Raw genomic sequence first — 13,161 nt, forward strand, 5'->3', positions numbered from 1 at the left:
CGAGGAAAGGGTGCGACCTCACGGCAGCCCTGGGGCTGTCATCATGGGTGCGCTCTCAGGGACCTCCCGGAAGTGGGTGCTGCCAAACCCCAGCGCAGAGGCAAAACAGACACAGAGAAGTTGAAACATGCATCCACAGTCACACAGCAGAGCCGGCCCAGGACACTGGCCCATGGCTGACCTCTTCCATGGAGGGACCAGGTGGCAGCAGGCATCATGGGAGTCTCTGCCCCTCAAATCTCAGAGAGGCTCCAGGGGGACCTTCCTACATGGCCACACAACACGACAACCACCAGCAGGGCGGCTCACTCCTGCACGCCCAGGGGCCAGGTAGTTCTCTGGTCACTGAACTGCCCACTGCGGGAAGGGCACAGCCTGGCCTCCTGGAGATGTGACAGAACGAAAGAACCTGTGTCCCCAGCCCCTGCCCAAGTGCACACAGCCAGGCTGGCCAGTGGCAGCCAGCCCTAGGGCCCCACTCCCCAACCAGGCCACGGCCTACCCAGCCTTCCCAGAACCCTCCAATATCCCACCCCCACCTGCCCGCTTGTGTCCAAAGGGTCTCAGTGGGGCACGGCCGTGGGGACAGACCCACTCGGCAGGCATCCCCTGTCAGGCCCCGGGGAGGGCGGGGGAGGTGGGTTACAGGCCTGAGTGACCTGGGCGCAACGCCTTCTACCAGGCCCACGGTGCTCCGCTGCGTCACTGGGGGTCACAACTCTCAGGGCACGTTGTCAGCCAGCGGAGGACTCGGGGGACAAGCCTGGCCCATTCCCAGATTCCTGTTTGGTCCCCTGAGCCCCCAAGTACAGCCCTGCCCACACGCTGCTCAAACCCTGCCTGGCCCAAGGCTCACTGCCTCCTCCGCCCGCCCTCGTCAACGTGGCCACCAGGTACCCACACACGCCCAGGCCGAGCTGGCAAATGCATGGACAGGCCAGGGGCACTTACCCCGGGACCCCTCCCAGCACCCTGCCCAGGCCAGGCACCCTCAGCTCAGCGCTCCACACCACTGACCCCCCAGTCATTCCCACCTTACAGATTAGAAACTGAGGCACAGAGAGGGCCAGATAGTCCTGAAAGGGCCAGTGAGTAGCCCTTGCTCCTGGCAGGGAGGCCCCACCCCGACCCCAAGGCCAAGGGCTCCTGGCCGGCAGGGAGGGCAGCCTAGGACAGCTCCAGGCGCTGGGGTCAGGACTGTGCCTGCTGCACACCTGTTGAGGTCCCTCTGCCCACACCTGGCTGGACTGAGGCCGGGGAGGGTGAGAAACAAGGTCGGCCTCTGCCTCAGGGCACTCCAGTGGGGGAGGTGACCCTGCCCCCTCAAGGCCATGCCACTCCTCCCTCCCAGACTGGCCCAGCTCTCCTGGGGCCCCCAGGGCACCCTGTCACACTGTCACCCTGTCACCCTCGCTTCTTGGCTTCCATGTCCTGCCCACTGGTCTCCCTAGGGTGAGGTTTCACCTGCACAGAGCTGATCTCAGAGAGGTTGAGTGATTGGCCCAAGGCCACACAGCGCAGACATTGTAGGGCTGCGACTGCCAACAAATGCCCTGTGGTCACCCACATCCTGGGTGCCAGGGAGCCTCGGGGAGACCCCAGAGGAGGTGGCCCTTTCGGATGCTCTCCTGAGTCACCCAGGAGCAGCTCTCGGGCCTGGCCCCCTCTGTCCCCACCCTGCCCATATCTGACCAGTGCCATGGGGGGTGGGCCCAGGCAGCCCCAGCATGTGCCCAGGCCTTGGCCTCTAACTCAGCCTCTTCGTACTCCACTGTCCTGGCCACCTGTCACCTCTACGGACGCCTGTAGTGGATGAAGAGCTGCCCCCAGGCATGGGGCGTGGCCTGGTGGACCCCATGGCCAGGCGCCTGGTGCTGCCATGGGCTGTGGAGCAACCACATAAACAAACTGCCAATGCCACAAACGTGAGCCCCCCACTCAGCGTTTTAGTGGACCCAGCAGGACCCCCCAGACACTCCCCTCTGGATGGAGGAGCCAGCAGGCCACTGTGGCCACGGGGAGCCTCAGGAGACCAGGGGTCTGTGTATCGGTCTGTGTACTGAGTGCCAAGTACCCACCACCCACCTCTGAACTATCGATCTGTATACTGAGTGCCAAGTACCCACCAAGCACTTAACCCCACCTAGGCCTGGCCATGGGCACTGTCAGGACTTTTTACAGATGGAAAAACTGAGGGCAGAGGGACCTCAGCAGGGGACAGTCAGGCTCTGGACACTGGGCTAAGTTTAGTGGGAGGGGAGAGGACCCCAACCCTCCTCCCCAACACCCACACAGAGCCACTGACACTGAGCCCTGCAGGCCCAGCCCTCCCGGCAGGGGCGACACGGAGCCCAGCGGGTGCCCACAGCTCTGGCTGTGCATCCTGCCCAACACCTTCTTTCCTTCTTAAGTCATTAAACTGACACGTTATAATCACACCGACCGCAGCTCTCACCAAGTAGGCCCAGCGCTGCCGCCTCCCTAAGGTGGGGGAAGGGGCCTCCCGTGCCCCCAACACCCCTGTTGTAGGGAGAGAGTTGACCCCAGGGCAACTCTGCACCCGGCAGACAGCACGGGAGGCAGGTGCGGGCGGAGGGCTGCCTCAGTTCTGGGGTCAGCCACTCCCGCCCTGCCAACAGCTCCAAGGCCACCACCTGGACCCAGGACCTCCCGGCAGGAAGGACCAAGCACACTGCACAACACTAGGCGTTAGAAGCCAGGGCCCCCTCACAGTCGTCTGGGCCTGGGGCTGCTCACAAGGCCACCCCCACCCCCTGCCCTCGTGCCTGGCCAGTCACTCATCCCTGTGACACTGTCATCTCTGAGCCCCGGGGTCACTCTGGGAAGTCGTTTCTGATCGAGTGACACCCACAGCCAAAAGCCCAGCAGACAGCCGTCCCGTCAGCTCCCCTCCCCCAGGAGCAACTGCCTTCAGACCCGGCTCTGCCCAGGGGACCCTGTCGTCACTGCAACACCAAGCACTGGGCCTGGCGCCAGGGAGGGAGACCCAAGAGAGCCTGTCACATGCCAGCACACTGTGTTTAGGCGGGACCAGCCTTGTGCCAGAGCCCCAGTGACATGTGGGTGGGCCTGGGGCCCCTGGGCCACAGCCTCAGGGCAGGCGGTTATCTCCCACTCAGGCTGAGCAGAGGCCAGAGCTGGGGAAGGCAGAGGGAGGAGGGCCCACGGCCTCCTGGTGGCAGATGCAGGCTCCGGCTGGCCCCGGCCCCCCTGCCCACCCCAGCTGCCCAGCGCAGCCAGGAGGCCAGGCAGCCGCGGGTTAACAGGCCCCCGCCGGCTCACTGGCCATGGGGGTTCAAGGCCTGCCCCAGGTCCCCTGATGCCAGCCCCATCTCAGCCTCCCCCACCGTCTGGGGGTCTGGGCACCACCAGGCCCATCTGTTCTGAGCCCCTGCCCAGTGGGCTCCCACCTCCCCCCACAGCCCTCGGTGCCCAGCTGGACTCCCACACCGCGCCGGCCTCCCGCTAAGGCTGTGGACCAGCAAGAGGCCACGGCAGGCCAGAGCCCCCGCCTGCTGGCCCCCGCAGGACCCCATGGGCCCTGGGTCCTGGCGACCTCCTCTGCGGACACGGGGCTGGGCAGGCACCGCGAGCCCGAGTTACCTGCGCAGCGGCGGCACCACGGAGACCCGGTCGGGCGATGCCAGCGGCGCCGGGGAGGCCTCACGGAGCCCGGTCGCGCCAAGCCCGCCCCCCGCGCGGATCCGGGGTCCGGTGCCTCCGCGGCCGGCAGGAGGGCCGTTCCGCAAAGCGGGCGGCGGCAGGTGGGGCGGGCACTCACCGGGGTCGAAGTGCGAGCTGAAAGCGAAGCTGGGGTTGAAGAAGGACGACGACATGGCCGGGCCAGCGCGGCGGGCGACCGGTCGGCGCAGAGCTCAGGACGCTCAGGGCGCCGGGCCCGGCCACAGCCTCGCCCGCGGCCGCGCAGGTGCCACCGGCCGCCCGGCCACAGCGTCGCCGCAGCGCAGGCCCGCGGGCGGGGCGGGGGGCGGCGGGCGCGGCGCCGGCAACGCTGCAGCCCCGAACGGCGGGAGCGCGCGCGGGGTGCCCTTCGCGGGGCAGGGGGGGCCGGGAGGGGGCCCAGAGGGGGATGGGGACCTGGAGGCTGGCGAGGGGGCCGGGGCAGGGAGGGGGCAGAGAGGGAGGCGGGGAGGCAGAAGGGGACGGAGGGGAGAGGCGGGGGCAGCACGGGAGGGGCAGTGCTGGGAGGCAGGAAGGTGCACGGAGACAGGTGAGGGAAGCCGGCAGCGGGAGGGGGGACGCTGAGGGCCACTCGCAGGTTTCGGGGGGCTGCGGTCTAACCCTTTGGGCGGCACCTGCGCTGGCGGTGGGGGGGCTATTTTTGCACACTGCCTGCGCCTGTGCCAGGCTGCGACAACCGTGGAGAAGGAATTAGCCGCCCCCACCCGGAATGAACAGAGCCAGGCGGCTTAAGGCAGGCGCGTTGGGGTTGGGCACTGAGGGACCGTCCTCCCCTCCCCTCCCCTCCCCTTCCCCCAGCGCCATCTTGCAGCCCTGTCGCTGTGGGCAGGGCATGCTGGGTGGGGGCGCCCCTGCCAGCCCCTCTGGGAGTGGGGAGAGTTAAAGTGCAATGGAGATTTACAGAGAGGAGTTTGATGTAACTTCATTCACTCGTTCATTCATTGTCTCCTCCTTGGCCCAGATGCCAAAGCGCCTTGGCAGGGCCCGGCTGGAGAGCAGGGTCACTGCAGGAGCAGGTGGAGGGGACGCCTGTCCCCAGCATGGCCCTAAAGACCCATGGGGACCCGTTTCTGTGGAGGTGTCTACAGGGACAGGGACAGAGTGCCCAGGGCCTCAGGATTACAGGGGATGCCGGGACCCTCTCCCTCTTTTCCTAAGGTGGCCCCTGGGTGGCAAGTTCGCCCTATATGGGCAAAGCAAGGGGCCCCCACCCTGTCCCCAAAGACCTTAGGGGTCCCCTGCTGTGGGCAGCCAGCCCCCAGTCCCTCTCATACCTTTGGGGGACAGGGTATCCAGAACCTTCTCACTGGCCCTGCTGTGTGGCTATGGCTCAGAGGGGCTTTGCCCCCAGGCTGCTGTTGAGGACAAAGGGGCCACGTGGGTGGAATGGCCACAGGAGGTCCCAGCCCTAGGAAGTGTCAAAAGGCATGGCCCACCCCATCTAGTCTATGCCTTCTGGGGGCCGGGGCTGGCAAGGATGGCTGGCACAGGCAGGGACAGGCTGGAGGTGGCCCCTCACAGCAGAGGGCTGTGACCCAGGAGTGCACCCAGTGTGAGGGGTGGAGGGTGGGGCACAGGGGGCTGGGTTCCCAGCTCTGGGGCCACCATCGGGGCCTCTGCTCCCTTCCCCAGCCCAGGAGGCAAAGTCTGTCACTGCCGGGCCCCCATCTGCAAGGCCCACCTCTGCCCACCCTGGAAGGTGCCCCAGACACCTGGGCCTGGGCAGGAGGAGATGACCGGTGGCCCGAAGTTGACACAGGCTTGGGGCTGGGAGAGAGCCTCTGTCCAGACCTTCTGTGCCCACAGTGACCCGCCCCAATGACCGGGGTCAGCAGACAGCAAGGGGCGGCGTGTTCTCGCGTGCGCCAGTGAACACACACCTGCGCACCTATGGCTGGGCCGGAGCTCAGGGGCTTTCGTGCTGTGGGTCCTCCCAGGGCTCCGGGCAGGTCCGGGAGACCACCAGCACCCCAGGCCCAGCACTCCCACTCCACTCAACCTGGCCAATGCCCTTTCTCCCAGGTGCACCAGCACAACCAGGAGTCCCGATGCTTCTGCAGTGTGGTGACAGTTGACCTAGAGGGGCTCTGAGGGCCCCTCCACCCTTAACCCGACCCTTTGCCCAGCACCTTCCACTCTGCTCACCTCGCTGTGGGCAGGAAAGCTGGGGTGATGGGATTTAGGGGACAGGGCCTGTCAGGGAGCTGTCTGCCTGCTACCTGGATTTGGGGACAGGAACTAGTGTTCCTTTAGGGACCCCAAGAGCCCAAGGCCTCTGGGTCAGCCCTGAGCCTGGCCCTGGGCCTCATGAACCGAGTGCTGGCTGGGGAGGCCAGAGCCTGAGGCCGCTGCCCTGAGGACGGGCTTCCCACCAGGGAGAGCGCAGGCTCAGGCGCCAAGCGTGCGGGTAAACACACAAGATCTGTCCACACGGTGCCATATTAGCGGCCCATACACAGGATTGAAGTTCTGACACACTATGACCCACAAAAACATCACACCAAGGGAAAGGAGCCTGTCACAGAAGGCCACGTATGGTGTGTGATCCCATTTGTATGACATGTCCGTCACAGACAATTCCACAGGGACAGGAAGTGAACCAGGGGTTGCTAGAATCCGGGGGAGGGGCAAAAGGGGAGTGACTGCTTACGGGGTACAGGGCTCCTCTCTGGGTGATGAGAATGTTCTGGAATTACATAGAGGTGATAGCTGCACAACCTTGCAAATATGCTAAACACCACTGAATTGTACTTTAAAATGGTGAATTTTATGGTATGTGATTTATATCTCAATAAGGCTGTTAAAAACAAATCTAGGTGGGGCACAGTGGCTCATACCTGTAATCCCAGCACTCTGGGAGCCAAGGTGGGAAGATCGATTGAGTGCAGGAGTTCCAGACCAGCCTGAGCAAGAGTGAGACCTCCATCTGTACTGAAAACAAAAAAATTAGCCGGGCATGGTGGTGCATGCCTGCAGTCCCAGGTACTCGGGAGGCTGACGCAGGAGGATTGCTTGAGCCCAGGAGTTTGAGGTTCCAGTGAGCTAGGCTGACGCCATGGCACTCTAGCCTGGGCAAGAGAGCAAGACTCTGTCTTGGGAAAAAAAAAAAAAAAAAAAAACCTAGCAATCAAGGTAACTAATATTTTAATACAATATTTTAGAGTCAAAGTTAATTTTCGAGACCACTACTAGCAAAATACCACCATTTCAAATAAAGGAGGAGCAGGGCCACGCCCTCTCAGAGCCTGAGGCCGCTCAGGAAGGTGATCCTGTGTCCTGGCACTGGGGCCCTGGGGGACGGCAGCTGTCTTTGTCCCCTCCCAGGCTCTCTAGGCCCCAGGCCCAGGTGACAGCAAATGTCATTTAGTAGCACTGGGGGGACCTCACTGCCTGGGGCTGGCTCTAGTAGGGTCCCCATCTGTGGACTGAGACTGGGAGGCTCAGGCAAGGGTCCCCCAGTGGGGCAGGGGGAGGACGGGGTGGGAGGAAGGACAGGAAGCAGAGTGCGCCACAGGGTCCTGGGGCTGCCGGAGAAATGACCACAGACCAGGGGGGCTTAAAACCACAGAAACTGATTCTCTTGTGGCTCTGGAGGCCACAGTCTGAAATCAACCCGGGGCAGGGCAGAGTGATGCTCCTGCTGCAGGCTCTAGGGGAGGGTGCTTATGCCTCTTCCGGCTCTGGGGGCCCCTGGTGCTCCTTGGCTTTTGGCCTCATCGCCCCAGACTCTGCCTCTGCCTCTGCCGTCAGTGGCCTCCCTGTGTGTCTCTGAGCCCTCGCTTCCTACAAGGACGCCAGTCACTGGGTTTAGGGCCCACCCCGATCCAGTCTGGCCTCACCTTGACTTGATTACGTCTGCAAAGTCCCTATTCCCAACTAAGGGCCCATTCACAGGCATCAGGGTCAGGACTTGGACATATTTTGGGGGGCACCATCCAACCTTCCATGGGAGTTAGGCGGTGGGGGAGGGTGCAGAGTGAGGAATACAGGCCCCTTGGGGCCTGTACAGCACCTTCTCAAATTCCTCCTATAAAGTTTAAAAATTTTTAATTTATTTAACTGACATAACAATTATACCTCTTCATGGGGTACACAGTGATATTTTGAGAGAGAGAGAGAGAGAGAGAGAGAGAAAATGCATAATCCTGATATGCCACGTCAGCACTTCCGCACTCAGGCCCACGTGCCAGGCACCACCATGGACGTGGCAGGACCTCAGCCCACATGGGCACCTCTCCCAGCCGCTACAGCCCCCTCTGCCTGCCCAGCCCTCAAGGTGGCATCTCTAGGGTTCCCGGGCCCCTCAGGCCACAGCCCTGATTGGGGCCAGTGCAGGACCCCAGGAACACGGAAGGGAGCTCTTCCCAGTGGCAGTGGCGGAGGCCTGCCCCACCTCCCCCGCCCCACAGTTGCTCTGGCAGCAAGGTGGGCAGGGCCAACCCCTCAAGGGCCAGTGAGACCCGAGCCTCCCCAAGGGGGAGGTGTCTGCCATGTGTGGGGGCGGGGGTACAGCAGCCTCCCTCAGAGCTGAGGTGGCCCGTGTCCCTTCCAGGCCAGCTCAGCCCCAAGTGGGGGCCAGGGCTGGGCGCCAGGAGGGGCAGCTCTGAACAGAAATGAAACCGGAGGGGCTGCCCAGGGGACAGGCCATCTGTCAGCTCTCAGCAGGTGCCGGTTCCATGAGCTTTGGAGAACGCCCCGCCCGCCGCCGCCTACCCACCCGCACAGCCTGCACTGGCTCCCCAAGCCCTGGTGGCCCAGGCCAGGGTGGGGGGCACAGAGCTCGGGCAGTTCCTCCTCCCTCCTCCATCGCAGGAAGCAAGGGGCCGGCTCGGCCTTGCCGCTCACACCGCACACTCTGCCTGGTGCCGCTTGGGTTTCTTTGGGTTTTGTTTTATTAAAAGCATCGTTTCCCACTCTGGGTATTTTCTTTTATTATTGAGGTGAAATTCACATAACATAAATTGATCCTCTTAAAGTGAACAATTCAGTGGCATTTAGGACGTTCTTGCGTGACCAACACCGCTATCTAGTTCCAGAACGTTTTCATCAGCCGGAAAGGCGACCTGTCCAGGAAACCAACTGCCCGTTCTTCCCTCCTGGAGCCCCTGGCGGCCACCAATCTGTTTCCTGTCCCTACGGGTTTGCCTATTCTGAATATTTCATAAAAGCAGAATCCTACACGGCCTGGGCTGCCTGCCCACCCCCTGCACCCCGCATGTCTCCAAGGTGCAAGGCGTGTCAGCGCCTCACTCCTTTCTACGGCTGAATCACGTTGTGTGTGTGGGTTGTGTGGCTACGCCGTGTTATGTTTATCTGCCCTGCGCCATGGCAGTGCTGCCTGCTGGTGACGAGAGGACAGAGTACATGCGGATGTGCAGGGCCGCCCCGTAGAAAGCTTCAAGGTAAACCCTTCTGGAGAAGAACCTGGCAGCATCACGGACTCTCCCACAGTCTGCCCCGGTCACATGCTGCTCTCGAGAACACAGCCAAGGAGAGGGAGGGGCATCCTGGACAAAGACGCACATTGCAACATCTGCGCTAATGACAAAACACACTGGCACCTTCTCAGGGCCCCATGGCAGATGCCAGCCAAGGAAGCTGCTGGAACATCCTCAGCTCCAGGCACAGCATGGAGCTGTGTTACATTGTAAGCGGGCAGAGTGGCGGGGATGTGATACAATGTGACACCCAAGAGCAGATCTCCCAGTCGCATCAGCGCCACCTGACGATCAGGAAGGCAGAACCGCACAAAGGGAAACCGGTGATTTGAGGGGTCGGGAAGAGGTCACATGAGACTGTTTTTACTGTCACTATTGGAGCACAACACTGTGAAACATAAAGACTAAAAGTCTGAGGCCTAAAAACAAATGGACAGTGAGATGTATCCCTCCAGACAGGCCACAGCCTGAGGAGCTCTCAGGTGATGTGTCCCTGCTCTGGCCTCACCCTGGTGACAGCCCAGAAGGGGCTCTGCCCAGGCAGAGAGGTACCCACAGGACCCATCTTCCTGACCAAGACTTCCCTCTTTCCCTGGCCTTTATTTTAGGGGCTTCATGGGCTGGGCCCCTGGCATGGCTGCATGGCCCCCTGCAGTGACCCAGGGACAGAGGCAGCTGCTTGGCCCTGGCTACCCACTGGAGCAGGCCTGGGGTGTTCAGTGTCTTCTGCTGGCTTCTCAAACACCCTGGCCAGCCTACGCCCATTGGGAGACCCTGCCAGGCCCAGCAGCCATCCCCACGGACCATTACACCCACCACCGGCCCCCGAGAGGCAGCAGGCCGGGTAGACCTCCTGACAAGAGAGCAGTGACATGGCCCAGGCTCATTCGTAGCTGGACAGCCAGGCCTGGAGGCCCCAGACCGGTTGCTTCGTCCTATACCAAATTGGATAAATTCCTAGAAGCACAAAACCTACCAAGAGTAAATCATTAAGAAACAGCAAATCTGAATAGACCTATAACCAGCGTGGAGATTGAACCAGTAACCAGGACCACATGGCTGCACTGGTGATTCCACCAAGCATGTAAATAATGAATGCCACCTTCTCAAACTTTCCAAAAAGTTGAAGAGGAGGAAACACTTCTTAAATCATTCAGTGAGGCCAGCATTGCCCTGCTACCAAAGCTAAAGACACTACAAGGAAAGAAAACTATAGGCCAATATCTCCTATGAGCATTGATGCAAAAATCCTTGACCAAATTCTAGCAAAGCGAATTCGGCAGCATACTGAAAGGATTATATGCCAGGACCAAGTGGGATTTATTCCTGGAACGTGAGGGTGGGTCGATGTGTGAGCAATCAATCAGTGTATTAGGAATACACCCCATTGACAGAATGGAGGGAGAGAAACCACACGATCATCTCAATTGATGCAGAGAAAGCATTCCACAAAATTCAACACCTTTCATGATAAAAACATTCAACAAGCTATGAATAGAAGGAAGGAAGCTACGTCAACATAATAAAAACCATCGATCGTCCATCTACTGAGTATGATGTTTGCTGTGGGTTTTTGATGAATGGTTTTTATTATGTTGAGGTAGTTTCCTTCAAGATCAGGAACAAGGCAAGGATGCCCACTCTTGCCACTCCCGTTCAACACGGTACTGGAAGTTCTAGCCAGAGCAATTAGGCAAGAAAAAGAAATAAAACATATTCAAATTGGAAAGGAAGAAGTAAAATTATCTCCGATCACAGATGATATAATCTTATATGTAGAAAATCTTAAATATTCCACAAAAACTCTTAGAACTAAAAAAATGAATTCAGCACAGTAGCAGGATACAAAGTTAACACATGAATATCTGACGCATTTCCATATACTCACAATGAACGATCTGAAAACAAATTACAAAAGCAATTCCAGTCTCATAGAAGCATGACAAAGAATCAAGTATTTAGGAATTGACTTAACCAAGGAAGTGAAAGACTTGTACAGTGAAAACTATAAAATATTACTTAAAGAAATTAAAGAGACATAAATAAGTGGAAGCGCATGCCACGTTCATGGACTGGAAGCTGCCAGTACTACCCAAAGTGACCTACAGAGTCAACACAATCCCTGCCTAAATCCCAATGCCACTTGCAGAAATAGAAAACTCATCCTAAAATTCATATGGGAGCTCAAGAGACCCACAATAGCCAAACAATCTTGAAAAAGAGCGAAGCTGGAGAACTCACATTTCCTGATTTCAAAACTTACCACAAAACCGTGTGGCTAAAGACAGACACACAGACCAGTGGAATAGAACAGAGCCCAGAAATAGGCCCTCGCACAGGTGGTCTAGTGATTTTTGAGAAGGGCACCAAGAGCATACCACAGGGCAAGGACAGACTTTTCACAAATGGTGCAGGGAAAACTGGATGTCCACATGCAAAAGAGTGAAATTGGGCCCTTAACTAACACCATATATAAAAATTTACTCAAACTGGATAAAAGACCTAAATGTAAGACCTCACACGATGAAACTCATAGAAGAAAATACAGGGCATAACCTCATGACGTTGGATTTGACAATGATTTCTTGGCTATGACACCAAAGGCATGGGCAACAAAAGAAAAAAATAGACATGAAAATTTAAAAATTTTGTGCATCAAAAGAAAATATCAACAGAATATAAAAGCAACCCAAAGAATGGGAGAAAATATTTGCAAATCGTGTAATCTAATAAGGCATTGATAGCCAGAATATACAGACAAAATATATAGAGAACTCCTAACTCTCAACAACAAATAAACAATCCAATTCAGAAATAGGCAAAGGACTGAATAGACATTTCTCCAAAGAAGATATACAAACGGCCAACATGCACATGAAAAGATGCTCAACATCACTAATAACTAGGGAAATGCAAATCAAAACTACAAGGAGATGCCACCTCACACCCATTAAGATGGCTACTATGAAAAGCAAAGGAACTAAGTGCTGGTGAAGATGTGGAGAAACTGGAACCCTTTTACACTGTTGGTGGGAACGTAAAATGGTGTAGCTGCTATGAAAAACAGTGTGGTGGTTCCTCAAAAGATTACATTAGAATTACCACATGATCCAGTGATTCCACTTCTGAGTATATCCAAAAGAATCGAAAGCAGGGTCTTGAGGAGATATTTGTACACCTGTGTTCACAGCGGCACTGCTGACAACAGCCCAAAGGCAGGAAAAAACCTCCAAGTGCCCATCGCCAGATGAACGGATACACAATGTCCATCCATACAACGGAATATTGTTCAGCCCTAAAAAGGAAGGACATTCTGGATGAGTGGGTGGCTCACACCTGTGATTCCAGCACTTTGGCAGCCAAGGAGGAAGGATTGTTTGAGGCCAGGAGTTCACGACCACTCTGAGAAACAGAGACCCTGTCTTACAAAAAAAAATTAGCCTGGCATTGTGGTGTGCGCCTGTAGTCCCATCTACTCAGGAGGCTGAGGCAGGAGGATCACGTGAGCCCAGGAGTTGGAGGCTGCAGTGAGCTATGATCACGCCACTGCATTCCAGCCTGGGTGACAGAGCAAGACCCTGTCTCTATTTTAAAAAAAATAAAAACAAACAAAAAACAAAGGAAGGACATTCTGATGCATGCTATAACTTGGATGAACCTCGAAGACACTATCTGCTAAGTGAAATAAGTCAGACACAGAAGGTCAAATCCTGCATGATCCCACCTGTACGAGGTCCCTACAGTCATAAGTTCACAGATCAGAGTCGATGGTGCTTGTCGGGGCTGGGGGAAGGGGAGGTAGTGTTTAGTGGGGACAGAGGATGATGAGAAAGTTCTGGAGATGGAGGGTGATGATGGCTGCACACAATGTGATTGTACTTAATGCCACTGACCTGTGCACTTAAAAACGGTAACTTTTATGTTATGTGTATTTTACCACGATAAGACAGCAAGTGAGAAGGAAGAAAAGCACTAAGAACGTGCAGGAAAAACACCCACA

The 13,161-nt window shown here is 57.6% G+C and overlaps 1 protein-coding gene across 3 annotated transcripts in view; it reads right to left on the reverse strand.

The window, feature by feature from the left end:
• Window positions 1-3,910, reverse strand: part of AATK (apoptosis associated tyrosine kinase) — a 35,282-nt gene extending 31,372 nt beyond the window's left edge. For 2 of the 3 annotated variants that reach the window (XM_069482977.1, XM_069482976.1), the window contains exon 1: window positions 3,803-3,910. In XM_069482977.1, the coding sequence (XP_069339078.1) occupies window positions 3,803-3,857 (55 nt within the window). In that variant the 5' untranslated portion in view covers window positions 3,858-3,910. Of the gene's footprint in view, window positions 1-3,624; window positions 3,757-3,802 lie in introns of those variants that run through there. The other variant, XM_069482978.1, reaches the window with a different exon arrangement.
• Between the last annotated feature and the right edge of the window lie 9,251 nt (window positions 3,911-13,161).

Source organism: Eulemur rufifrons, chromosome 9, assembly GCF_041146395.1.
Source record: "Eulemur rufifrons isolate Redbay chromosome 9, OSU_ERuf_1, whole genome shotgun sequence".
NCBI classification, from domain to species: Eukaryota; Metazoa; Chordata; class Mammalia; order Primates; family Lemuridae; genus Eulemur; species Eulemur rufifrons.